The sequence below is a fragment of the Lepisma saccharinum genome, chromosome 13 (genome assembly GCF_977018435.1).
Source record: "Lepisma saccharinum chromosome 13, izLepSacc3.1, whole genome shotgun sequence".
In the NCBI taxonomy this organism is placed as follows: domain Eukaryota; kingdom Metazoa; phylum Arthropoda; class Insecta; order Zygentoma; family Lepismatidae; genus Lepisma; species Lepisma saccharinum.
The window spans coordinates 57,382,753-57,408,032 of NC_139241.1; the positions used below are offsets into that span (position 1 = coordinate 57,382,753).

Below are 25,280 nucleotides of genomic sequence, written 5' to 3' on the forward strand. Positions count from 1 at the left end.
CAAGTATGGCCCATTCAGCAAGGAAGAAGTTAATAATATTTGTTGCTGCTGCAGACAATATTTTGTTATAGGAGCAAACATCAGAGTCAATTTTATAAAAGAAAAATAATTCTTCCTAGTGTTTGTAAATTAATGTACACTGTGCCGGACAAGTCCCTGTACCCCTATCATGCATTGTGCTGCAAGCTTGTTCAAAATTGACTGGTATTTACATAGTTGCTTGGGAGTGATTTTGTTTTCGTGGTTGTCTTCCCTTCTCTGAAGGTTACATGGAATGATCGCTTAAATGTGTTTGTCAGTTGTTGCTTCATGGCTGATGTGAGTGGTCATAGTCACACCGCTGAGAAACAGCTAGTGATGTGTGTGTGTGCGCGCCTGAAAGGGAATACATGGGTCAAATGATGTGCTATAAAGTAAGAATGGGACAGATTAATCGGTACGCTATTGGTTGATTGAATGATTACATTTCTAATTTTGGCTGCATCAGCACTTTGCACCTTATACGGGATCCAGTGTAAACTAAACATAACTGTAACGTTGTATAACTAAAATATTCTTACTTGCGTTAAAAGCTGAGGCTGTGAAGAGGCACTCAGCACACATAAGGATAAAACACAGGACAACACACACACAGTCCTAACAGGATTATACTGGCTATAGGTCCAGATGCCAGGGCCTCATTAGTTTGCCAAATGCAGTCCAGGATGTACTATGTGGAAGTGAGGTTGACATTTGGGTGTACTATGTGGAATGTACCCTTACACCCCGGTACTCTATTGGCATTGGTATCAGCAGATATAGGCATATTGGTTTATTAGTAAAATTACCGATTATTTTACTGTTCCAATATATCTATAAACATCTTATAATTTAGTGCAAAATCCTGACACTTTATTATAATTTTTGTGGATATTAACATATACTCTCCATTCCCTCATATCTTTTTGAGGTAAATGGCCGGCCCCTGTGGCGGAGAGTGGTTAGCACATTATGCTACGATGCCAGGGCTCCCGGGTTCGAATCCTGGCCTGGGCATTGATGTTCGTGAGTGTCCATCAATTTCATCATATCATCACTCATCCCCATCTTCGCAAATTAGCCAAAAGCACAAAATGCAAAGTAAAATAAAGCAAATCAATCAATCTTTTTAAGGTAATGTGCAAATATGCAGCTTCTCGTGCATTGCAATACCCATTTATTAAGGAGGTCAATGAATCATTCAGGTTCTCAAAGGACTATTTGGAATTCTATATCAGCATCTGTAAATTTTATATCTGTACTTTATTGGTATCAGCCAAAATTTCATATCGGTCCATCCCTACTATAAAGTATTGTAAAGTTCCCAAGTATGTTACAATGTAAATAAATAAATACATATGTTATAATAAATAAATTTCACATATATCAAGGGGTAATATGTACTATGTTGGCAGAAACACGAAGTAAAATAAATCATTCATTCAATATGTACTGTGTAATATAAACTAGGGGTATGGGGACTTCTTGGACACTCGGTACATAATGTGCAGGAAAAAAACTTTGTTACATTTTTTTTATATAAAAAGTAAGGTTTCAAAAACTTGTTTTCATCGTCAGACCCAATAGAGTTGAAAGATAAAATCTTTATTTTGTATGACATAATTGATAGAACCATTTAATGATGGCTTGTTGTTTGTGGCAACACACGGTGACTCACAGTTGCCAGGTGCATTTATCACAAGATGCTGCTATCTTTTCTGTGTTCATGTTGTAGGTTCCAGCTCTGGAAAATTCACCAGTTGGTGCAGACATGTCTGAATCGATGGAAGCGGAACAGCGTAAAATTGATGAAGCCGAACCACTCACAGAGGAGGAGCAAGCCGAAAGGGAGCAACTTCTCACAAAGGTAAAATTTCTATATCACCCTGTTGTTTAGAACATGCTCTAGGTGCAATAGATTTAGGGCTAAGACAATACTAATACCGAAGGATCAGTATCAACCTGAAGTGGAAGGTACTAATTGGAATTAAGTCACCAATACCTGTCGGTACTTTTTCAAGGTGTGGTTATGTCATGAGTAGGAAACTTATTTATGTAAAGCTAATATATGTAATAATATGCAAAATATACAGTGAAACCCCGATATTATGTTCACGCATTATACGTTCATCGTCAGGCCCCGGCAAACGGCCGTGTTAAATAATAGAACGTTCACCTCGATCTTAGATGTGCTCTAACTCCCGTTTCCTGCTTTATATGTTTTCCGAGCCGTGATTATATCTTTAAAATTTGGCAGAAACCTGTTTTGTTGACTACGACTTCTCCCTGCTTTTTCTTGCTTTTGCAGCTGTTTCATTCACCTTGCAACCTTGAACTTCCAGATGTTAGGCTTTCATGCAAGAGGAGGGAGGAGAGGAGCGAAGAGGCATGGTCTGTGGAAAGCTGGGGAGGGGAGAGGCAGGGTACAACTTGCATTTGAAGTAAGACTTGAAGCTTTCCTGGCGTCGAATGATGAACAGATTCTCTCGGACAGATTTTCATGGAGAACTTTGAACACAAAGTGCTGCACACAGCTCCGTTGAAACCCACGCCTTCTACAGATACGTCGACGACACCTTCGTCATCTGGCTGCACAGCAAAGAAACTCTTCAGCCATTCCTAGATCATGTAAACAATCAACACCCAAATATAAAGTTCACCATGGAGACTGAGAACAAAACTGCCTGCCGTTCCTAGATATTCTCATCAGACACAAGCCAGACAGATCCTTGGGACACAGTGTATACCGGAAACTGACTCACACCGATCTATATCAATGCAGACAGTTTTCACCACCCATCTCAACGAGCTACAGTTCTCTCTACTTTATTTCACCGGGCCATCTCCATCAGCGACGCGGAGTATCTATCAGAAGAAATACAACATTTTTGCACAGCTTTCAAACAGAACGGCTACTCGGAACACAACATCAACATATTAAAATGAATACTGTCCAAGAAGACCAGCACACCAGGGAATCCGGACACATCAGGGAATGCAGACACACCAGGGAATGCAGACACGCCAGGGAATGCAGACGCCAGGGAATGCAGACACGCAAGGGAATCCAGACATGCCGGGGAATCCGAACACACCAGGGGACACGGACAAAGCTGACCAGAACATAGCCATCCTTACTTACACCGGAAATCTCTCCTGAGTTATCAGCCAAATTCTAAAGAAACATAACATGAAAACCATTCACAAACCACCTCCGAAGATCAGAAGCCTACTACGCAACCCCAAGGATGAGTTAGGACTGAAAACACAGGGAGTCTACCGTATTACCTGCAAATGTGGGATAGCATACATTGGGCAAATGGGTAGGACAATAGAACAACGCTGTAAAGAACATCAAAGCTCCATCAAGTATTTCCACCCTGAAAAGTCGGGACTAGCAGAACATTCAATCAACGAGGGACGTAGACCAGATTTCAGCAACACAGATAATTCTAATTCTAATTCTAATTCTAAAAATATTGTACATCAGAATTCAGTAATGGTTCAAATATGTAAAGCTCATAATGTACTAATACAAAATAATGTTAATATTGATTTTGCTATGTCCTACGAGAGATATTTATCTGTCATTAAACAATTTATTCATAATTAGTATTTTGTCTAAAAAATTGTAATTTTATATTTTTAGTTATTTTATCAATGCTAAATATAATTTTATAATACAATATAATATAACACAAACTGAAAATAGGCATTAATATCATTTAATTATTTGTGTATATGCAATTGGTTTATGTGTTTGTATATGTTAATATTTGTGTTTATGTATATGTTAATATTATGTTTATGTATATGGATATTATGTACCATAGTTTATTTACTTGTAAGCCCCCGTTGTAAGTGGAGCAATAGCTCTGTTATGGGGAGTATGTATAAATAAATAAATAAATAAATAAATCATAGCCAAAACTTCAAATTGCTGGGACCGTATTACCAAGGAAGCAATAACCATTTATGAAGAAAAAGACAATCTTAATCGCGACACAGGGGCTTGAACTGGACCCAGCCTGGTTAGCGTTAGTTAACCAGAAATGCGCACATAGCAGACATGCCACTCGATTGGTCCGCCATCTTCACCGGTATATCCCCTCCACGAACGTATATACACCAGGTTGACGCTCAGAACTGCACTTCTACCCTGAAGATGAGAGTGATGTTAGCTCTCGAAAGCTTGGAATCATTTCCGCAACTCACCTGGTCGATAGCCTGAGAGAACTTGCATTTGTCGCTCCTTCCTTGAAAGACAGGAAGGGACAACGGCACTTCTTGTAGTCCTTGTGAAGAATAAATGGGCCGATCCTTCTGCGTCAGGATCAGACAACAAGCGCACTGTTGCCAAACCGATTCTCTGTAAATGCTGCTTTACACGTGTGTGACTGAGGTGTCTTTGTTTGCCCTTCCGCTCCACAAAAACACGAGTGGAAAATTGACAACAGGACTCATTCCCACTCATTTACGGAATCCTTCCTAGTTGACGGGAACAAAAAAGAGGGGAGGAGGCTTTGTTTCATGTTTGTAATTTTTTTCCTTTCTTCTTGTTTGCAGCGTTGGAAATGGAAAATAAGGATTTGCCATACCTGATAACAACTGCACTTTCTCTTCAATGGAAAGTTGTTTTGATTCCTAAGGAAATACGATTGAATCTAGTTCGATTATTTTTATTCTGAGGTTTTTTCACGAATTCTATATAATTTGGTTATCAGAATGAAGCTGAAAACACACAAGCTAAAGTAATTTGTTTTCTATGAGCAGATAGGGCAATATTTTACTCACTGACGTAAAAATATTCTTGTCAGATCAATTGTGTGGGGAAGGGGTGGGGGGAGAAGTTTGGATAAATGTATTATTCTATGTGAGGCAGAGAATGTTTTAGTGTGCATCTAAATGCGATTAAAATGCGGGTGATCTAAGCTACCACACAAAGCGGCTCTGGAGCTCTCCCAGCCTGAAATAAATTTGTACCTGGGAGCAACCTTGGTGGGTAAAGGCTGCATGGTGCTGATCACATCACCTCCAAATTGGCAGAGATTGAAGAGAATGTGGGGTAAAGGCAACCAGAGCATGGTGCTGATCACATGATCTCCCACATCCCCTTTATATGCATCAGGGCATGGTGCAAAGTGCATGGGGAACTTTGCTTTTTTCTCGTTTGAAGGGGGGGTTGCTTTCTCATGCCCCCTATGGTATCATCACTAGTCTTTACTGAAAAGTGCCAAGTATTTCTGCCCAGATTTTCTTGCTCTTGTGGAAGTGACATCTTCACCAATTAACATAAAGGCGAAAAGCGATCTCCCGTCTCCTTTCCTCTGACGTCTAAAATTAAGCAGTTGCTCTTGAACCTGAATACGCGCATTCAATGAACATAGTGTACTGCAAGTAAAAAAACAAACAAAAAACAACCACACCCATCTTCCATGATCTCATTACTTCGCCACTGTGCACAGCTATGCAGTAATTGAACGATTGAGCCGGTTTCTCATTTTTTAATGCCCTGCGTCGGAAATCTTGCTCCTATGTCTGAAGCATTAGCAAGACAACATGGGAGAGTGTTAAGCAGTGATCCTTCCTCCCTCCCCCCTTTCCTTCTTTTCTTTCTGGAACTTGGCCGAGCAGGAATGAGCACACTTCTGATAAGCGCTGCTCTACCACCTGTTTTCGTCTCCCCCTTCCCCTCCCTCCTGTTGCAATCCAGTTGGAGGGGTGTCTGTGAGCAGCAGGCAGCTGGCAACCGGCACCAATGTTTCGGGGTTTGACTAGTATTTTTACATACATTAGCTTTCAGCACATATTGTAGTGATGTATTTATTTTTACATATAATTTCCATATAGCAAACATTTTTGACATATATTTCCTATTCATGCAATTTCAACATTTTTCTTTCTTATTTTAAATCTTGATATAAGACAATGCATCTGTTATTCAATGCCAGCTCATTCTTTTGTGCTGAAATCCATTTCATATTTTAAATATACTCCCATTACTTCATGCGATACTGAACACAGTTTCACTAGATATAAATATTTCGGAACAACAGAAGGAGATTCTCCTTCAAATATTGGTAATCGGAACTGAAAATAATTCAGGTAGCAGCCCCTTTTTCTCAGGACCCCTTTTTTTTTCTTTTCAAATACGGACTATGAAAACTATGAATCCAACTAAGATATAACTACATATTTTGAAATGTGAGCTTAAAACATTACATTTATTTATAAATATAAAATTGGATTAGAAATAATTAATTATTGTACGAGAGTGGCATTCCTAAAAAAGGATCAAGCTGTAGCAATGTAAATATGTGGCTGACTTTACCATATCGCTTCAGATTTTAAAATTTGGCTACCAACAGTGAAAAAAAATATTTTTACGTGTTTATTATTCTGATTTAATAGTACACATAATAGAGAAAACATACAAACATTAAAACAAAATACTATATTAGTTATTTTTTAAAAAAAATGAAATTGAAATTTTCAAAAGAAAACTCAAAATACTTTAGAGAAAAAATTTTTAGAACTGAATTTGCAAATTCAGGTGCATTTTTTTTACCCTGGTTATCAGGATCGGAAAATTTTATTTTGGTCCATCTCTATCACCAAGCGTTGCATTGGTAAATGAACTCTCAAATTTGTGTTTAAGAATGTATTTTGCACTTTGCATTATTTCGTGACAAAACTTCGTAGGAAAAAGATGCCTCACATGACAAATGAACATTACGGTGTATTATTTCACATTTCATGTTTCTGTCGAAAGCGAAATGTGTGTGTATCTACCAATAGAGCCCCAGTTACACTGTTCCAATCCTAATTATTATTATTATTTTGCAGGGATTTTCTAATTGGTCCAAGAGAGATTTCAACCAGTTCATAAAAGCAGTTGAAAAGTATGGCCGAGACAATATAGAGTGTATTGCAAAAGAAGTTTATGGTAAGTCTTATTCAGGCGTGCACAAGCAGTGTGTTTCCTTACTTCATGATGTTGTCTCGCTCTCCGTTGCTTAGACTAATTGCATGATAAATAAAAGTCATTAGGTACACCACCGAACGATGACAACGCTGGTTTAATTGTGTAAAACTTACACATAACAGATCACAATAATAATGTATTTATTTATACATTTACTCCATGTTCATCCATCCATATAACAAAATCGTGTAGTCATGGTAACCCACACAGACTATAAACTTGGTTACCTTTTCTTTATAATTTGCATCTATCACTTCATGTTTTCTGTATTTCAGTTTTATTTTCCTTACACTACTTTGCATGTGTATTTTTAATTTAGTGTACTGTATTTGCGGCAGTATCTTATTGAACGAAAATAATTCATAGTGATTGAAAATAACTAATTTGCGTGTAGTGTCGAAACATTGTAGAAGATGGGTGATGTTCAAACTCACTCACTCGCTCACTCTGTCAATCCTAAACCCAAAGACTTACTGGCGGACCAACATGTGTCTTCCACACATCTCTGTCCTAGATAAATATCCCCACTCAGACCCATGCTAACATTGTCATCCGTCCTCCCATCTTCCTGTAGGTCTCCTACCATTAGTAGAGGCACATATTTTTGGTAGATAAAGAAGCAAAATTTTGTTACAAGAACAGAGTCAATATCGAGTTCCAAAGCGGTAACTAAGATATAATTGTGGTGTTAAAGCGGTGAAAAATCGGATCTTGAGCAGTATATAAAATGACATTTTGGTTTTAAAATTGTGAATATAATCCTAAATTTGATTTAAAAACTGCACTTATTGCAGAAAATAATCATATCCCTTCTAATAGCACATTTATGTAGTTACCAGAGTATTAAGTTTATTCCTGTGTAAAGGGATCCGTTTTTGCTTCTCAAATATTCCATGAATTGCGTAACTCACAGGATAATTGAAACTTCAGAAAGTGTCGCGGCTTTAAATAAACTCTAAATTTCGTGTTTAATAGTCTATTAACGTATTTTGCAGTTCATTTCCTATCATTTTGTGACAAAACAGGGTAGGAAATGTACCTTAATCTTTTCAGAAACATGAGAAATGAACATTAGAGCATATTTCACATTTCGTCTTTTCGTCAAAAACAAAATATAAATTTCTCTAACCATTAGATTGCACAACAATAATACAATAAACTTTTCTATTATCTTCATACAATAAATTAGGACTGAGCCAATACCGATGCCGATCAGTACTGGTGATATCACTATCGGTTGGATTTCATTTACAGATACTGGCATTCTGAAGTGGATGTTATGCAAAAAATTTAAGTTTTCTGTACATTACATGCCCACTGAAGCCTTCTTGATTTAATTTAGGGCTGAACTGATATTACTTTGAACCAATACTGATACTCTTATCGATTCCCATTGATACCGATGCTTCAAAATTATAACAACAATTGTTCAAAATATTTATTAATTTTAGTGTGTAAGTGTTACACTCAAATTATTGTCATGAATTTATCACTGCTTTGCTTTAAAATATTTATACAAAATCAATGGAAACTTTAAATTCTTTAGACTCAGTAAGTGTGTCGCTGGCCATATTTGCGGACCCCGCAAACTATCAAAAGACCAGAAAAGTGTCGACCGCTGTTGGTTAAATAAAATCCAGCCAATGCTTTCCGACACCAATACCAATATATCAACTCAACCGAAATTTAATTATTATATCAGGAAATGAACATGGATTATGCAGTTCACTATTATGCAACCTCCTTCACTCACCTGTTATATTTCAGGCAAAATGCCAGATGAGGTTATTGAGTACAGCAAAGTGTTCTGGGACCGTTGCCACGAACTTCAAGATATAGATCGCATCATGGCTCAGATAGAGAAAGGAGAAGCCAAAATCCAGAGGAAATGCAGCATGAGGGAAATATTAGATGCAAAGGTAAGTTGGTGGTAGTAACCGTCAGTTAAATGTTTGAAATTTGAATCCTTTAAAGTTAAATTGTAACCGTAGACAGGTTGTAATTAATGGTCACATATTTGGTGCTGAAAGTGCATCTTTTTCATGCTGAATTCTATAACAATTTTGCATTTTTGAAAAACCAAAGTATGAAAAGGAGCATTCAGTTGAACAAACAGTCACAATTTTGAAGTGCAATGTCATAACCAGGGCCCGCATTTTGATGACCTAAAATCTTCGAAAAATGACCCAAAAATTCATACAAAACTCAATCTGCTTATTGAAAATAGTATATATATTGTAGCGTGACGTCTGGTAAGGTACGGGATCGAGTCACGCCGGGACGTAGCTCAGATAAATACAATAGGTCTTAAGTTTGACTTGGCTAACCACCTCTACCCTTAAGGAGGCTGATGAAGGATTGTTGGGAGCCTGTGTTGTTGAACGCTACTCACCCCTTGCTGTTGGTCTGGCCCTCCGCTTCTGGCGTCGGCGACGGTGACAGGTGTCCGCTGGAGAGATCGAAAATGACGACAAGAGACGGCAGGCAATTCGGCGACTTGTTTTATTCTTGCAGATTCTTCGGTTGGCTTAATCCGGACTGCTTGTGTGCTTCTCGCTTGTTGCCGCCTCGTAGTGTCGCGATCTCTCAGCAGGCCGTCGTCCTCTTCTCGTCGATCAGTTTGGTGGTGATATTGGTGCGAAGTGAGAGATCGATTTACTGTCTCCAGCGGTTTTATACATTGGATTTGAGTCATAGGTTGGTGGACTTTGCACCTCCACTGTGCACCTGGGGTATCCCTGGATGCAGATGGAAATTTACAGTGGAGGTGCACTCACCGCTGGCGAGGGCCGTTGCCTTGCTGACTGTGCAGAGCCGAGTGGAAAATTCTTGTTGCTCGGCTCTGCATCCGGTGGAATGTGGGGTGAATGAGCGTTCAACTTGCGAGCTTCAGAGCGATGTTTGAGGCAAATTGATGTTTCGACTTTTATGCTCCCAATTCCTTCATCATTCCCCTGGCCAAGATGTATCCACTGTGAGTGGTTACGAAGCAGAGTAGAGATGGTTATGGAGAGTATATTTTGAAATAATAATTGAAAGTACATTGAGTAAAGAAAAATAAAAACCCTGTATATAATAATGTGGAAAAATAAAATAAAAAAAAAGTTGGCGCTGTCGGCATAGCTGTACTGCACGGGTCTGGCTGCATGTTCAGCTGGAATGCTGACTACTGGTGGTATGCTGAGCTGCATGTTTATGTGCTTGCTGCAGGATGGCGGCATGGTGTCTGGCTGGCTGCATGATGTCTGCATCATGATGTCTGCTGCAATAAGATATCTGCTGGCTGGCCGGCTGCATGATGTCTGCATCATGATGTCTGCTGCAATGGGAAGGCTCCTGGCTGGCTGGCTGCATGATGTCTGCATGGTGTCTGGCTGGCTGCAATAGGATGCCTGCTGGCTGGCTGGCTGCATGATGAGCCGCATGAGGATTGCATGATGTCTGCAATAAGATGTCAGCTGGTTGGCTGGCTGCATGGTGTCTGGCTGGCTGGCTGTATGATGTCTGCAATAGAATATGAGCAGGGTGCCTGGCTGTATGATGTCTGCTGCAATGGGAAGGCTCCTGGCTGGCTGGCTGCAGGATGTCTGCATGGTGTCTGGCTGGCTGCAATAGGATGCCTGCTGGCTGGCTGGCTGCATGATGAGCCGCATGAGGATTGCATGATGTCTGCAATAAGATGTCAGCTGGTTGGCTGGCTGCATGGTGTCTGGCTGGCTGGCTGTATGATGTCTGCAATAGAATATGAGCAGGGTGCCTGGCTGTATGATGTCTGCTGCAATGGGAAGGCTCCTGGCTGGCTGGCTGCATGATGTCTGCATGGTGTCTGGCTGGCTGCAATAGGATGCCTGCTGGCTGGCTGGCTGCATGATGTCTGCATGATGTCCACTGGCCGACTGGCGGGCTGCATGATGAGCTGAAATAAGATATCTGCTGGCTGGCTGGCTGCATGATGTCTGCAAGAGATGGCTGCGGGCTGGCTGCTTGTACAGCTGCTCCAGGATGAGTGCTGTGCCATGATGATTCCTCGCTGACCGACTGCTGGGTGACTAGCTCTATGCGGAACTGCCGAAGAGAAGCTTGAGAACGCCGTGAGTGTAGTATGGCCAGATGGTGACGTTGTGCAAGGGGGAGCCGACAAGCATAGGGAAGGGGAAGTTATAATAAAAGGTGTTCGCCTAAGTGCGGAAGAGTAAAGGTTGGAGTCGAAGGTGACATAAGTGAAATGACAGGGGTGGGTAGACAGTAGCCATCATCGAAAGTGATACGTGTGGGAAGAGGAGGAGCTAAGCGAGTGGGAGTTGTAAGTTGACGAAGAGTGGGAGGGGGTGGTGGGGAATGTGCGGGACGTTGAGATATAGCAGCTACGGAAATAGGAGGACTAATAATAGGGACGGAACATGTCTTAGGAGGAGATGGGGTTCGCCGGTGACAACATGAACAGCAAGAAGTGTGACGTTTTAGACGTAAGTACATGTAGGTAATGCAAATACAGAGAAGCAGCAGAGCTATGAAAATTAAGAAGAGATAGGTGGTTGTATGTGCAGGAGATTTTACAAGGTCTTGAGGGGTAAGTGCACGAGCCTTAGAAGTAAAACATAAGAAAAGGGGAATGTGGAGAAGTTTAAATTGGTATATGACACCTAGAGTGAGACATGTGAGCCAGACAAAAATTATAATGATAGGAAAATCCGCATGTCTGTAAAGTGGAGTTATAGGAGGGATGTCAAGAACTTTATATTGGGAGAGGTTAAGGTGAGGGATATGAAATGTCCATTGTTTATGATAAAGAGCCGTTGCATTCACAAGGGGGGAAATCTTATAATGGGTGTCGAGTAGAAAATTGGGATTGTTGGTCCAGGCAGCAGGAAGGATATGAATTGTTCGGTGGATTGTTGAATGATCGAAACCACAAGGAAAAATAGCATGAATTTTGATATCGGGGGTGATAAGTACATCTGTACGGCAAGCCACGTGTAACAATACTGCACCGGGTTCGTGAAAAGTGGTAAGATTATAATGTAAAGTGGAGCCATTAGCATAAAAAAAGGTGATGGTAGGAGGAGGATTAATTAGTGCATAAACATTCAAATCTAATTTGACCACATCAGTGAGGTGGGATTCGTGACATGTGTAGGTACACCCATTCATCGTATCAGCCACGGTTGTTGCTTGAATCAATTTGGAAAAACAGAAATTGAGCCCATCGTGTCTTCCTGTGTGAGAAGGCAGAAGGCACAATTTCTGTGTATGGACCTGACAATTTTCAAGGTCTGTACCGCTAATAGTGACAACATTATGAGAATCATCAATGGCGATATACGATGGATTATGCGACACTACGCATGTTAAATTTTGATATGAAAAGGGGACAGGGATTGCTAAATAAAGTTTATATTTCTTCTGAGTGGAAGTGATAGGCACCTTCAACTCAATATTGACAGCATCAGCAGAAATTCTGCATTGGGACAGTGGTATCTGATAATACATGTCAATAAGGGTGAGAGGAATCGCTATATCAAATCCAGTAGGAAGAATATTTTTTTGAATCTTTTTCAAGTCTCGGTGCAGTGTTGTTTTAGATACTACATGTTCAGAGAGAAAATGATGTTTACAATTGTTAATGGTATTCTCATATTCAAAAAGGGTGAAAATTTGGCTAAGCTGTAAGGTTAGGGTCATAAATTCGATGAGATATGCCTGTGCTTGATGCGCATCTTTGATTGTTAAATTTTTGAGTTTATTAATTAATGCTGCCTGATTTCTAGCCAAACTATCAGAGTGGTTAGCATATTCAGTAAAAACATCCTCAATCTGATGTTGGAAAGAGTGAATTTCACCAGTTAAATTTTGATAGAAAATATGATTAGCTTGCAGTTGTAGTTTAATGTTAGATATCGTTTGTTTTACTTCATGAGCATTTTGGAATAAGGGTTCTAGTTGCTTAGTAGTGGCAAAATCACAGCAATAGTTAGCAATGCTACTTATAAAGCCAAGGAGTGCACGTTTTTGTCTAACTACGGAAGTGTTGGGAGTGGGTCTTGTGAAGAGGGAAAGGTGTGAAAAAAGGTGTGAATGAAAATTTTGGAGTTGGACCGCAAGTTTACATTGGTTGGAATCTTCGTCGCCTTTGTTGCACATGGCATTATGTAGTGTTGATGGGAAGTGCTGGGGTTTAGGCATTTCTAATTTCACATTATAGTAGATGGGGATGGTATAATGATAAGGGATGGTTCCTGGTAGTTCTTTCAGATAAATTCCCGAGATGATTTTCACATGTTCAGTCGCCGTGGTGACCGAAAAAATGAGGGAAAAAAGGGAAAGTAGTAACATTAGTGCCATTGTCGTTGGTGAACCCTGAAAGGGACAAGGATACAATTTTAAAACTGAGTTTGCATTAAAAAAAAATAGCATGTATTAAGCATGAGATTTGTGATGAAAAGAAAAAAAATATTTTCCGAGGTAGCTACTCAAATAAAAAGGTAAAAGAGCACTAATGATAAATTAGAAAAGAGAAGGAATAACAAGCTGTAATGCAAGAGATTCTCGAGACTGAATAGTTTATAATATAAACTTCTGCATTTTTTTTTGTTTGTATTTTATTACCATTTGTTTACTTTTGCGCTCCGCGATGTATTTGCTCGAGCCGAAGCGATTGCTACATCGTCAGCTGTGCGAGATTCGTCTACGGGTAGGTCGCGCATGCGCAGATACTTGTGCGAGTTTTTTTTTTTTACCATCTGTTTGCTGCAGACAGAAAAAAAAAAATCGCGTCTCAAGCGAGTGGAAAATTCACGTACTCAACCAGTAGTCAGTTGAGAGACTACGTTCCTGATTGGCCGTTTTTACTTTCCACTTCTTTATTATTATTTTGTGGAATATTAAAAGTTTATTTTAGTCTTCGAACTTGCTTTTAAAGTTAATTCCCGACTCTTTTATGTGTACAGTATTGAGGAGGAGGGAACAGGAAGAAGAGGGTACTATGTGAATCAAAATGGCGGAACTTCCGTTTTTACATGTGCTCGTTCTTGTGTGCGGCTTGGTGAAAAAATCGCGTTGCGAAAACAAAAATTGCGAAAATACAAGTATTATATTGACATGTGGGTGCGAAAAGAATATTTATAAGGTGTGAATGGACTGTGCAACGGTGAAAAATGGAAAAATTGAATATTTAAGTGACAGACTCGTCCGAGTCAAGGTGCCTTGTTTTCAAACGGTGAATCGTGATAGCATCGGTTTTCAGTTTGCCACGACCATCGGTGTATTCCACCAAATAGGAATTGGCGTCGTTTTGTGAAATTATTTTCCCTCGAAATTTGTAGGAGGAGGAAAATGCCTTGGGTACGTGGGGATGAGGGGTAGTGTCCAAAATATACACTAATTGTCCAGGGGAGTAGGTTGTTTGTTGTGTCTTTTTGTCGGCACATTGTTTTTGCTGCTCAAATCGCTTTGCTAAATGTTTGTGTGCTAGTTCTCGAGCGGCTTGGAGTTGTTCTATTCTCTGTTCATTAGAGTGGATAGTGGTGTTGGGATTAGTAGGGAGAACAGCATCTGCAATTAACCTAGGGTGTTGTCCAAATAGCAAAAAATAGGGGGAGTTGTTCATGCCAAGATGTGTACTTACATTGTGGGCATCGGTCGCGCTAGCCAAAAGTTCATGCCATTTACCTTGTTTTTGTACCACATAAGTTTTCATGATGGATTTCAAGTAGTGAAAAGATGATTCGACTACACCATTTCTGAAGTGGGCAGCAGTATCAATAAATTTTAATGTGACACCAGTAATTTTGGATAATTCCTGTATTAATTTGCTACAGTTCGGGGAGCTCCTGTCAAGCATAATCGTCTCTGGAAGACCAAAAATGAGAAAAACATGGGAGACAAGAGCATTAGCTATTGAGTTGGCATCATGGTTGGGGAGGGTTGTAGTTATGGCAAATCTGGTACAATTGTCAACAACGGATAGAAAATATTTGTGTCCTGTGTCAGAGGTTGAAGTCAGTGGTCCACACACGTCAATATGTATTTGGCTAAAGGGATGACTAGCGGGTGGGCTCGTTTGCAGTGTATGTTGTACGGCTCCGTGAGCTCTTTTTGCTACTTGACATTCAGTGCATTTGCGTACTGCAGCGTACACATATTTCTTTAGATTAGGCCAATAGTAGCGTAAAGAGAGATGGGAGTATGTTTTAGCAGCACCTTGATGTGCGGCCATCATTTTGTTACAGTGAATTAATTGAAACACTTCTTTTCTTAGTTTTTGGGGAATACATAACTGTCTTCTATAGCCTGGTGAAAATTTAGTGTTCCTATAAAGGATTCCATTGTCAAGAACAAATGAGTAGGCTGTTTTCTCTAATTTGTGATCAGCATCTGGGTGGTTTTCATGAATTTTGATTAATGCTTGTAAGTATGGGTCCTCTCTTTGTGCCGTACCTATGTCAAAGTCATCAGATTGTAACATGAAGACTTGATTTAGTATGTCCTCCTCGTCTGTGTCAAGGGAAGTGTCTTGTGCTGTGTCGTTGGGCAAGGAAGGGGCTGGGTCTACAGGATTCCTCGATAATGCATCAGCAATACCATTCTGTGATGATGGGATATGGTGGATTTGGAAGTCGAACTCTTGGAAGAAGAGGGATCTTCGAGCAAGGACCCCGGACAACTGTTTTGTTGTTCTAAGGTAAGACAATGCATGGTTATCTGTGAAAACTATAAAAGGTGTGTTGATTAAGAAGAATTTGAATGATTTTAGGACATAAAAGGCAGCTGCAAGTTCAAGAGAAAAGACATCTGCTTTTTTCTCAGTGTCTGTAAGGTGTCTGCTGCAGAAGGCTATCGGATGTAGTATTCCATCAGTATCTTTCTGCATAAGACAACCGCCCATACCCTGGTATGACGCGTCGATGTATACGCATGAAGTCTGCTTTGGGTCATAAGGTCTAAGAATGGGTGCGGAAATAATTTTGTCTTTTAATGCCTCAAAGCTTTTCTGATGCTCTTCATGCCAATGAAAGTTTACTTTCTTTTTGAGTAATTTGAACAAACATTCTGCGGGTTCCGCAAACCCTTGTACATAGCGTCTGATGAAATTGCATATGCCTAGGAAGGATTTCAAATTCTTCTTGGATTTAGGTGGAGGGAATTCTTTGATTGCACGCAGGATGTGATCAGAAATTTTAAATCCCTTTTGCGACACAAGATGGCCTAAGACTGGAATTTCTTCAAAGCAAAATTTACATTTATTTGGCCCTAGTTTCAAATTGGCTGCACGTAATTTAGCAAAGACTTTATGTAAAACTTGTAGCATTGCATCAACTGAGTTTGTGTAGCAAATTATGTCATCCGTATATGCAGATATCTCGGAACTATCTATGCCAGATAGAGCCATAGACATTACATTGTTCATGACCTGACTACTTGTCTTCAATCCCATTGGCAGTACTTCATACTCGTAATTTCCACAATTACTAATTGCAAATGAGGTCATTTTCTTCGACCTTTCTGTTAATTTTACCTGAAAAAATGCCGATTTAAGGTCAAGGGTTGTGTAATATTTCTTGCCTGCCATGTCTGCTAAAATGTTATCAATGTTAGGGGTTGGGAGAGAAGAGGGCTGAATAATTTTATTCAGTGCCCGAAGGTCAGACACCACGCGGAACGAATTGTCTCGCTTGCGCACTAAGAGAACTGGGTGTCGGAATGGACTACCTTCTGACCTGCGAATGATTCCATCTTGTAAGAGCTTGTTAAGCTCAATTTTCATTTGCTCTCTAAGATTCAAAGGGATGGGGTATTGTCTCATATAGGGAGGTTGATTGTCGCCAATGTCAATGTCGTACTCATAAATTGGGGTTGTGGTGAGTTTATCGCCTTTCCAAGCTAAAACATCAGCATAAGCAAATACTAACTCTATGATTTTTTGTTTGTCTGCCTCTGATAAGTCAGGGTTAATACTAATGCAAGATGGGTCAAATTTTTCCTGACTTTCCTTCAGTCTTGTGTTTTCTGTATTGTCTTCTGTGCATGCGTATGTAGTGGTAGTCGTATCAGTGTTGGATGTGTCTGTCATGTCTACTAGAATGTCACAGGGGGTTGCTTGGCCAAGTGGGGTGTTGGATTTGAGTGTGACTGGTTTCTCTGAGGGGTTATGAATTAGTAACAGAGGGGAAGAAGTGTTAAGGAGAGCATGGGGTATGAGGATATTGTATGTAAGGAGTGTTTCCTGAGAGGGTGTGAGTAGGATATTGTGGGGGAGGGGGGGAGTGATGGAAACTGGAACATATGTTCGGGTTCTAGGTTGTAGGGTTACATTTTCTGGGATTGTTACTAAACTGTGTTGGTTGCTAGTAGGGTGTAGTTTAGAAAAAATCACATCAGGGATGGTGTAGGTGTGTGATTTTGTGGGAAGGTTATAGTTTGGAATATGGCCTAAGCGTCTAAGAGTTAACAGGTTAGTACTAAGTGAAATGTCACAATTTTGTGTCTTCAAGAAGTCATTGCCAAGGAGAGGAGGTAATTCGTTGGATTGCACAACTCTAAAAGGGTGGGAGTACCTATATTTTCCTATGTGAAGGGGGAGTATTACAATTTCTGAGATAGGAAGTCTGTTACCAGTGACGCCTTTAATAATGCTGTGCATTTGAATTTTCTTTGCATTGGGTGGAATTAAATGCTGAGGACAAATACTAATTTGGCTTGCGTTGTCAATCATAATTTCTAGGGGGTGATTATTTACATGAGCTTGAATGAAGAATAGGTTGTTTTTTTCAAGGATAGGAACTGTGTCAAATTTTGTCTTGCGTGTGGATCCGTCCCATCGATTCACACGGTTTTTCAGTTTAAATCGTCCTTGTTTTCATTGTTTGGGTTATAAAAACAGTCCCTGGTAGAGTGATTTGAACGGAAACAGATCTGGCATTGCGAAAACTGTGAATTTTGTCGCCCCCCGTCTGAATTATTATTTCCACCTCGAGATCTGAAATTACGTCGCATGCCGCGAGTAGAACCTCTGCGATTGCCATTCCCCTGGCCGTAAAAAGTAGGCCGGGTCTGAAATTGATTACTGTTATTTGATTGTATTTGGTCCGCCAGGTTCTGTACAGTGTGACACAACGCTTCAACTTTATTTTCTAATGTTAAGGTTTGCAATTGATTTGTGACTGAATCTAGTTGGTTCGCTGTTGAACCACCAGATGGCAGAATTGCGTTACAAGACTGTGAAACGGCAGCGCTGGTAGAACTAGTGGACTGCGTGTGTGGAGCTTGACTGGAGGGGAGGGAAGGAGGGGCTGTGGGCGTGGTTTGGACTTGCCATGAGTTGGTCGGGAGAGCTGGTGTAGCTTGATAAGATTGCTGCGGAAGAAAGTTGTATGGAGCTTGAGAGATCTGCGGGAGGGGGGTAGGGGGGGAATACGTCACAAATGACGAAGCAGGCTGAGGTGTGGGGAAAGGATGCGTGTTGCTGACCTGTGGTTGCGTACAGCTGGGAAACTGAGGGGAGGCTGTTGCGTAAATGGAGTGCATGTACTTAGCGGCATCTATCAGTTTCATCGCTTCACTTTGTTCCTCATTGCGTCTAGCTTGAATCAGCATGTCTTGCCTTTCTTGATTCTGCAGATGTGCAATAAGAGAACTTGTGTCGGTGAACTCTTTGTCTCCTATCGCAGCGATGTGTTTAGATCGAAGTCCCGACACAACATACGAAAGGATTTGAGGGTTCGTCGCTTGCGGGAAGAATTGAAGGACGAGATTTTTCTTACGAATAACATAATCATGAATGGGCTGGTTAATTTCCTGCTTTGTCTCTAATAAAATTTGGATGGGCATGCTGACTAAGTGACTGCCTTTAAATAATGAAATTAATTCTTTTTTGATTTGCGGAAAGGTGAGGGTGTTGAAGTTTGGCTGCTTCTTGAGATCGTTCAAAAATGTGAGCGCTATGTCTGCGAGGAACAATGGCAACATTTCGCGTTTTTTATTTTCCTCCCACGCCAAAGCGCCCGCAATGCTATCGAACTTTTCAAAAAACTGCTCAACTTCTTGAGGGTTTTTTCCTGTGAAGGGGGCGGGTATAAGCCATGGGGTATATTTACGGACATTATTGACGGGGATGGATTGATGGTGGTAGGGGTGTTAGTTTTAGGTGTACTGGTTTGGGGTTCTGGGTGTTTCTTTTTTCGTTTGGGTGTTTCTAGACCACCTAAAAACTGGGGATAATCGGGATGTTGAGCCTTGGATCTGGTTATTCTGGGGGAAGGAGCGGGCGAATTAATAGCGGAGGCTAAGGATAGAATCTGGTCAAGAGAACGGTCTAGCTCTTCGTGAAGAATAATTTGGGATTCGTTCATGCGAATTTAGGGAGGGGGAATTTTTTTTATGCACTTATTCACAAGAAATGAAGGATAGTGAGCGGAAGAGAAATTTTACGAGTGGGGAGTTTATAATACGAAGTGTATTATCGAAAAAGAAGAATTTCTAGGGTTGCTGCTGTGTGCGGCGGGGATTTTAAATTATGGGGTTTTGAGTGACGTAAAAAAAAATTAAAATTTTCTGCAATTCCACGGAGTGGAGCCGGCTATCTCCACCATGTAGCGTGACGTCGGGTAAGGTACGGGATCGAGTCACGCCGGGACGTAGCTCAGATAAATACAATAGGTCTTAAGTTTGACTTGGCTAACCACCTCTACCCTTAAGGAGGCTGATGAAGGATTGTTGGGAGCCTGTGTTGTTGAACGCTACTCACCCCTTGCTGTTGGTCTGGCCCTCCGCTTCTGGCGTCGGCGACGGTGACAGGTGTCCGCTGGAGAGATCGAAAATGACGACAAGAGACGGCAGGCAATTCGGCGACTTGTTTTATTCTTGCAGATTCTTCGGTTGGCTTAATCCGGACTGCTTGTGTGCTTCTCGCTTGTTGCCGCCTCGTAGTGTCGCGATCTCTCAGCAGGCCGTCGTCCTCTTCTCGTCGATCAGTTTGGTGGTGATATTGGTGCGAAGTGAGAGATCGATTTACTGTCTCCAGCGGTTTTATACATTGGATTTGAGTCATAGGTTGGTGGACTTTGCACCTCCACTGTGCACCTGGGGTATCCCTGGATGCAGATGGAAATTTACAGTGGAGGTGCACTCACCGCTGGCGAGGGCCGTTGCCTTGCTGACTGTGCAGAGCCGAGTGGAAAATTCTTGTTGCTCGGCTCTGCATCCGGTGGAATGTGGGGTGAATGAGCGTTCAACTTGCGAGCTTCAGAGCGATGTTTGAGGCAAATTGATGTTTCGACTTTTATGCTCCCAATTCCTTCATCAATATATATATATAAAAATCAAATAAGGTAAAAGGAAACACTCACCGGACAGTAGGAAAATTCAAAATTTTCGCTAATTTATAGCATCATTGGTGTGAGAAGAAACAGAAGACGGACTGTTTCTTCTCACACCGATGATGCTATAAATTAGCGAAAATTTTGAATTTTCCTACTGTCCGGTGAGTGTTTCCTTTTACCTTATTTGATTTTTACTTAGCCCTTTTGGTCCTCCTTGCTTTTATCCATTATATATATATATATATATATATATATATATATATATATATATATATATATATATTCCAAGACAAACAATTTAACAATTGCTTCTTCACCTTAGTGTGCTAGTAGTTAAACACAGATGAAGTACCGCAAGATAACATTCAGACAAAACAGAATTTGTTGAACTTCTTATGTTTCAGCATGCAATGACACAAATTTTTTAAAAAAATGACCTAAAAATGTTGCATAATTTTTAAAAAAAATGACACAAAATTTAAGAAATGACCGAAAAATAAAAAATGGTAAAAAAATTACAAAAAAATACATTTATTCAACCTGAGAAGAGTGTTCAGGATTTCTGTACTAGTTAGCAATGTCTACGTTGCACCAGTTAACACATTGGGGTCTCACGACGGGCATAGCCCGCAGTGCACTTAAAGTCAATGTGGACGAACGACGGGCATAGCCCGTCCTGCAGTATGCAATCGCTTTGCCGATTGAACGACGGGCTATGCTCGTACTTCGTCTCATGCGCGTGTTCATTCAAGCCCCTCTGTTGAAATTCCGACCGCTAGGTGACTCATGTGCTATTTTTATCTCGCACCTGTGACTGATTGTTGTCAGGTTGATGTACAGTGTGCATTGCTTAGAATGGTGTCGTTAGATCCAGACTGCATAGAGGATTCCGCCTCAGAGTTTGAAGTTAGACGATTTTGATGATGCAGATGAATTTGAAGATTTGGAAGGTAGGTTATATTTGTAATAATTATTGTCGACAATATAAACAGTGTTGCAAACTCTAGTATTTTATGTATGAAGTGAGAAGAGGTAATTTTTTTGGGTCTATTCATCTTGCCTCTTGCTTGATTCTCCTACATGCACTGATGTATTTTTAGTTTTTCCAGTTATTATTTTGTATATTGTATGTAAAATGAAAATTTATTTTATTTATTTAGTTTATTTATTTGTTTGTTTAATTTTTACAGATGACGCAGAACCAACTGATACATAGTCTGGTCCTGCCCTGCAGCCACTTTTTCATACAAAAGATAATTGTAATTTGCAATTATTTTTTGTTATGTGCACATAAGTATTCTTATGCAAGATTCAAAAGATGTATTGATAGTTTATGTAGTTAATTATTGAAATTTCCAGATTACGAACTTCAAATATCTCTATATTAACATTTGTTACAATGTTGTACTTTTTTCTTCATCACAAAACATTGCTGAAAAAAACATTAAAAAACGTCTGAAAATGAAAATAAAATTTAACAAATTTTTGTTCATTGAAAAGAGGAAGTTTTGTAGATTTAAGAAATATGTGGTAAATAGAAACAAATTAAAGATATTTTTTCTATGATTTTTTGAAAAACAACCAAAAACCGCAGACCAGAGGTAACAATGCTGTATTATGAGGCCAGACCCGAATGTGTTAAAAGATGAAATGTCATCAATATCCGGCTCCTGGTCATAAACTTCCATATGCCAAGGTCAACACAAACCAGTTGAGTCTAGGTCTTCTCATTATTTGTGCAGCTGCAACTATGCCATAGTAAATTGAGAAAGTATATGTCAAATAGAAAGCACACACTCTCATAGACACAAAAATCAAGGAAACACACGCCATCATGCACTACAACCATGAATTGAACATAGATAGTGGTCAGGCACACCACGCCTGGCTTCCCGTACTGCAGCAATTAACACCGCTGAACAGCAGACGACATATATGCAGACATACAGGCGACAGCAGCACACCTAGCGTTGATTTAGGAAAAACAACAGAAACGCTCCAAGCAACAACACAACGTATTTCAACGAGGATTGTAGCAGTGGCTACCGAAATTAATAGAAAATAATGTAAAACAGCTTCGCGGAAAATGTGAGTGTAGTAAGTTGAACCATCTTGGAAAAGCTGCATTACTGCTGTTTCCGATCCACGCTATTACTATTCCTCTATCATTTATATGTGCAGGAACCTGAAAGAGAGAGGTAAATATGAGTCGTATTTTTAAAGTAAGTACCGTTTTGAAATTCCGCCGCTGCAGCGCTGCGGTCGGTGTCCCGTGCATGCGCACTGTGTACCTACATCTGTTGCCAAGCCACAGACACCATTGCGGCAACAATCGATCATGTATACATTTGCTTTTGCTTATTTAAAATGCCTCTGCCGACTGTGAAATACGCGCTGTTATTTGTTTTCTTTGTGCTAAAGGCGTGAAAGCAGTTGAAATTCACCGTCAGATTTGTGAAGTGTACGGGCAAAACACTATGAGTGATGGAATGGTACGCAAGTGGGTAAGAGTTTTCAAAGATGGCCGGAAGAATGTTCATGATCACTGTCAATTTGGTGCAGAAAGTAGACAAAAAAGTGAAAGAGAACAGACGCTTCATGATTTCTTCGATATCAGAGGAGTTCCCTGAAGTTTCAAGAAGTGTTATCTACGAAATTGTTACCGAACGCTTAAACTATCGAAAATTGTGCTCACGATGGGTACCAAAAATGTTAACTGAGGTGCACAAAAGCAAACGTTTAGGTAGAGCCTTGACTTTTCTTGTCAAGATCTCATCGCATCATTTGGCTGGGAACAATTTGATCATCCTCCATACAGCCCCGATCTAGCACCAAGTGACTACCATGTGTTTCTGCAACTGAAGAAGCATCTCGGAGGTCAGTGCCATGATGACGACGATAGCCTCAAAACGGCCGTGTTGCAGTGACTGTCAACTCAGGCGGCAAACTTCTATGACGACGGAATACAAAAGCTTGTTGTTTGATATGATAAGTGCCTTAATATTGGTGGCAATTATGTGGAAAAGTAGATAAAAGCAGGGACCTGTAACGTAACCCAACTTGTAACGCTGTCAAGTTACGAACGGAACTATCGATATGCGTTACAATGGCATTGGCGTTCCACACAGTACCGGACAGATTGGACCTACCTACAACCTGGGTAAATTAGGCGTACCGTTACTCAACGACCCATTCGCTTCAGGTACTGAGTGGAACGGGTCTCGGATGGAACGGGTACGATCGTACCCGTACATACTGTACCTGAACGGTAGCTACCGGGTACGAAATGGAACCACAAGTTGGTAACCGGTACTGAAGCACAATGACCAGCGCTTGTTATTAAAATACCGGTACGTGGATAGAAATGGATGAAGCGGGTAACATTTGTAACAGGAACTTACAGTACGTATCATAACAGTTTACTGTCAATCAACATTCCACAGCAGCAAATGGAATACCGATAAATATACACTTCCTTGTTTAAAACTAATTATAATAACTTTAGAAAAAAGTAATTCGTGATCTTTCTGGATTTTATTTATCCGAAAAATATGTATAAATGCTATCTAGTTTATCTTTCATTTTTTTTAATAATGGTATCAGCTATGCAAAAATTTTGAAGACCGTCACTCTGGCAAACTTTTAACAATAGAAACAATTAGTTTCAACAAGCTCATGTATATTATACTAATTACAACGACCTGCGCAGAAGGTCGATATTCGTCATTCAGGCAACCTGTTACTAGGAGGCATGTGCAGTAGGACCCATTACTTTTAAAATAGGTAGAGAAGTGAAATTGAGTTTGAAGGTAGATTATGCTAATTAGAGCACGGCTAAATCAACATGATTGTGGAAAACCGGAAGTTGATGGACGCCATATTGAAAAATGTTACTTCTTAAGATAGAGAAGTGAAATTCGGCTTGAAGGTAGCTTATGGGAATTAGAGCATGGCAAATCAACATGATTGTAGAAAACCGGAAGTTGATGGACGCCATATTGAAAAATGTTACTTCTTAAGATAGAGAAGTGAAATTCGGCTTGAAGGTAGCTTATGGGAATTAGAGCATGGCAAATCAACGTGATTCCGGAAAACCGGAAGTTGGTGGACGCCATATTGAAAAATGTTACTTCTTAAGATAGAGAAGTGAAATTCGGCTTGAAGGTAGCTTATGGGAATTAGAGCATGGCAAATCAACATGATTGTAGAAAACCGGAAGTTGATGGACGCCATATTGAAAAATGTTACTACTTAAGATAGAGAAGTGAAATTCGGCTTGAAGGTAGCTTATGGGAATTAGAGCATGGCAAATCAACGTGATTCCGGAAAACCGGAAGTTGGTGGACGCCATATTGAAAAATGTTACTACTTAAGATAGAGAAGTGAAATTCGGCTTGAAGGTAGCTTATGGGAATTAGAGCATGGCAAATCAACATGATTGTAGAAAACCGGAAGTTGATGGACGCCATATTGAAAAATGTTACTTCTTAAGATAGAGAAGTGAAATTCGGCTTGAAGGTAGCTTATGGGAATTAGAGCATGGCAAATCAACGTGATTCCGGAAAACCGGAAGTTGGTGGACGCCATATTGAAAAATGTTACTTCTTAAGATAGAGAAGTGAAATTCGGCTTGAAGGTAGCTTATGGGAATTAGAGCATGGCAAATCAACATGATTGTAGAAAACCGGAAGTTGATGGACGCCATATTGAAAAATGTTACTTCTTAAGATAGAGAAGTGAAATTCGGCTTGAAGGTAGCTTATGGGAATTAGAGCATGGCAAATCAACGTGATTCCGGAAAACCGGAAGTTGGTGGACGCCATATTGAAATACGTTAATTCTTAAGATAGAGGAGTGAAATTCGGTTTTATGATATTATGGATACTACTGCATTGGAAATCAACATGATTAGGGAAAACCGGACGTTAACGGAAAAATTTACTTTAATATTCCTCTTTCCT

General features: G+C 40.2%; 1 protein-coding gene across 2 annotated transcripts in view; it reads left to right on the forward strand.

The window, feature by feature from the left end:
* Positions 1-25,280, forward strand: part of LOC145997315 (chromatin-remodeling complex ATPase chain Iswi-like) — a 105,266-nt gene that overhangs the window by 72,647 nt on the left and 7,339 nt on the right. For both annotated transcript variants that reach the window (XM_083134218.1, XM_083134219.1), the window contains exons 19-21: positions 1,754-1,885; positions 6,865-6,964; positions 8,771-8,922. In XM_083134218.1, coding sequence (XP_082990344.1) covers positions 1,754-1,885; positions 6,865-6,964; positions 8,771-8,922 — 384 coding nt within the window. The remainder of the gene's footprint in view (positions 1-1,753; positions 1,886-6,864; positions 6,965-8,770; positions 8,923-25,280) is intronic.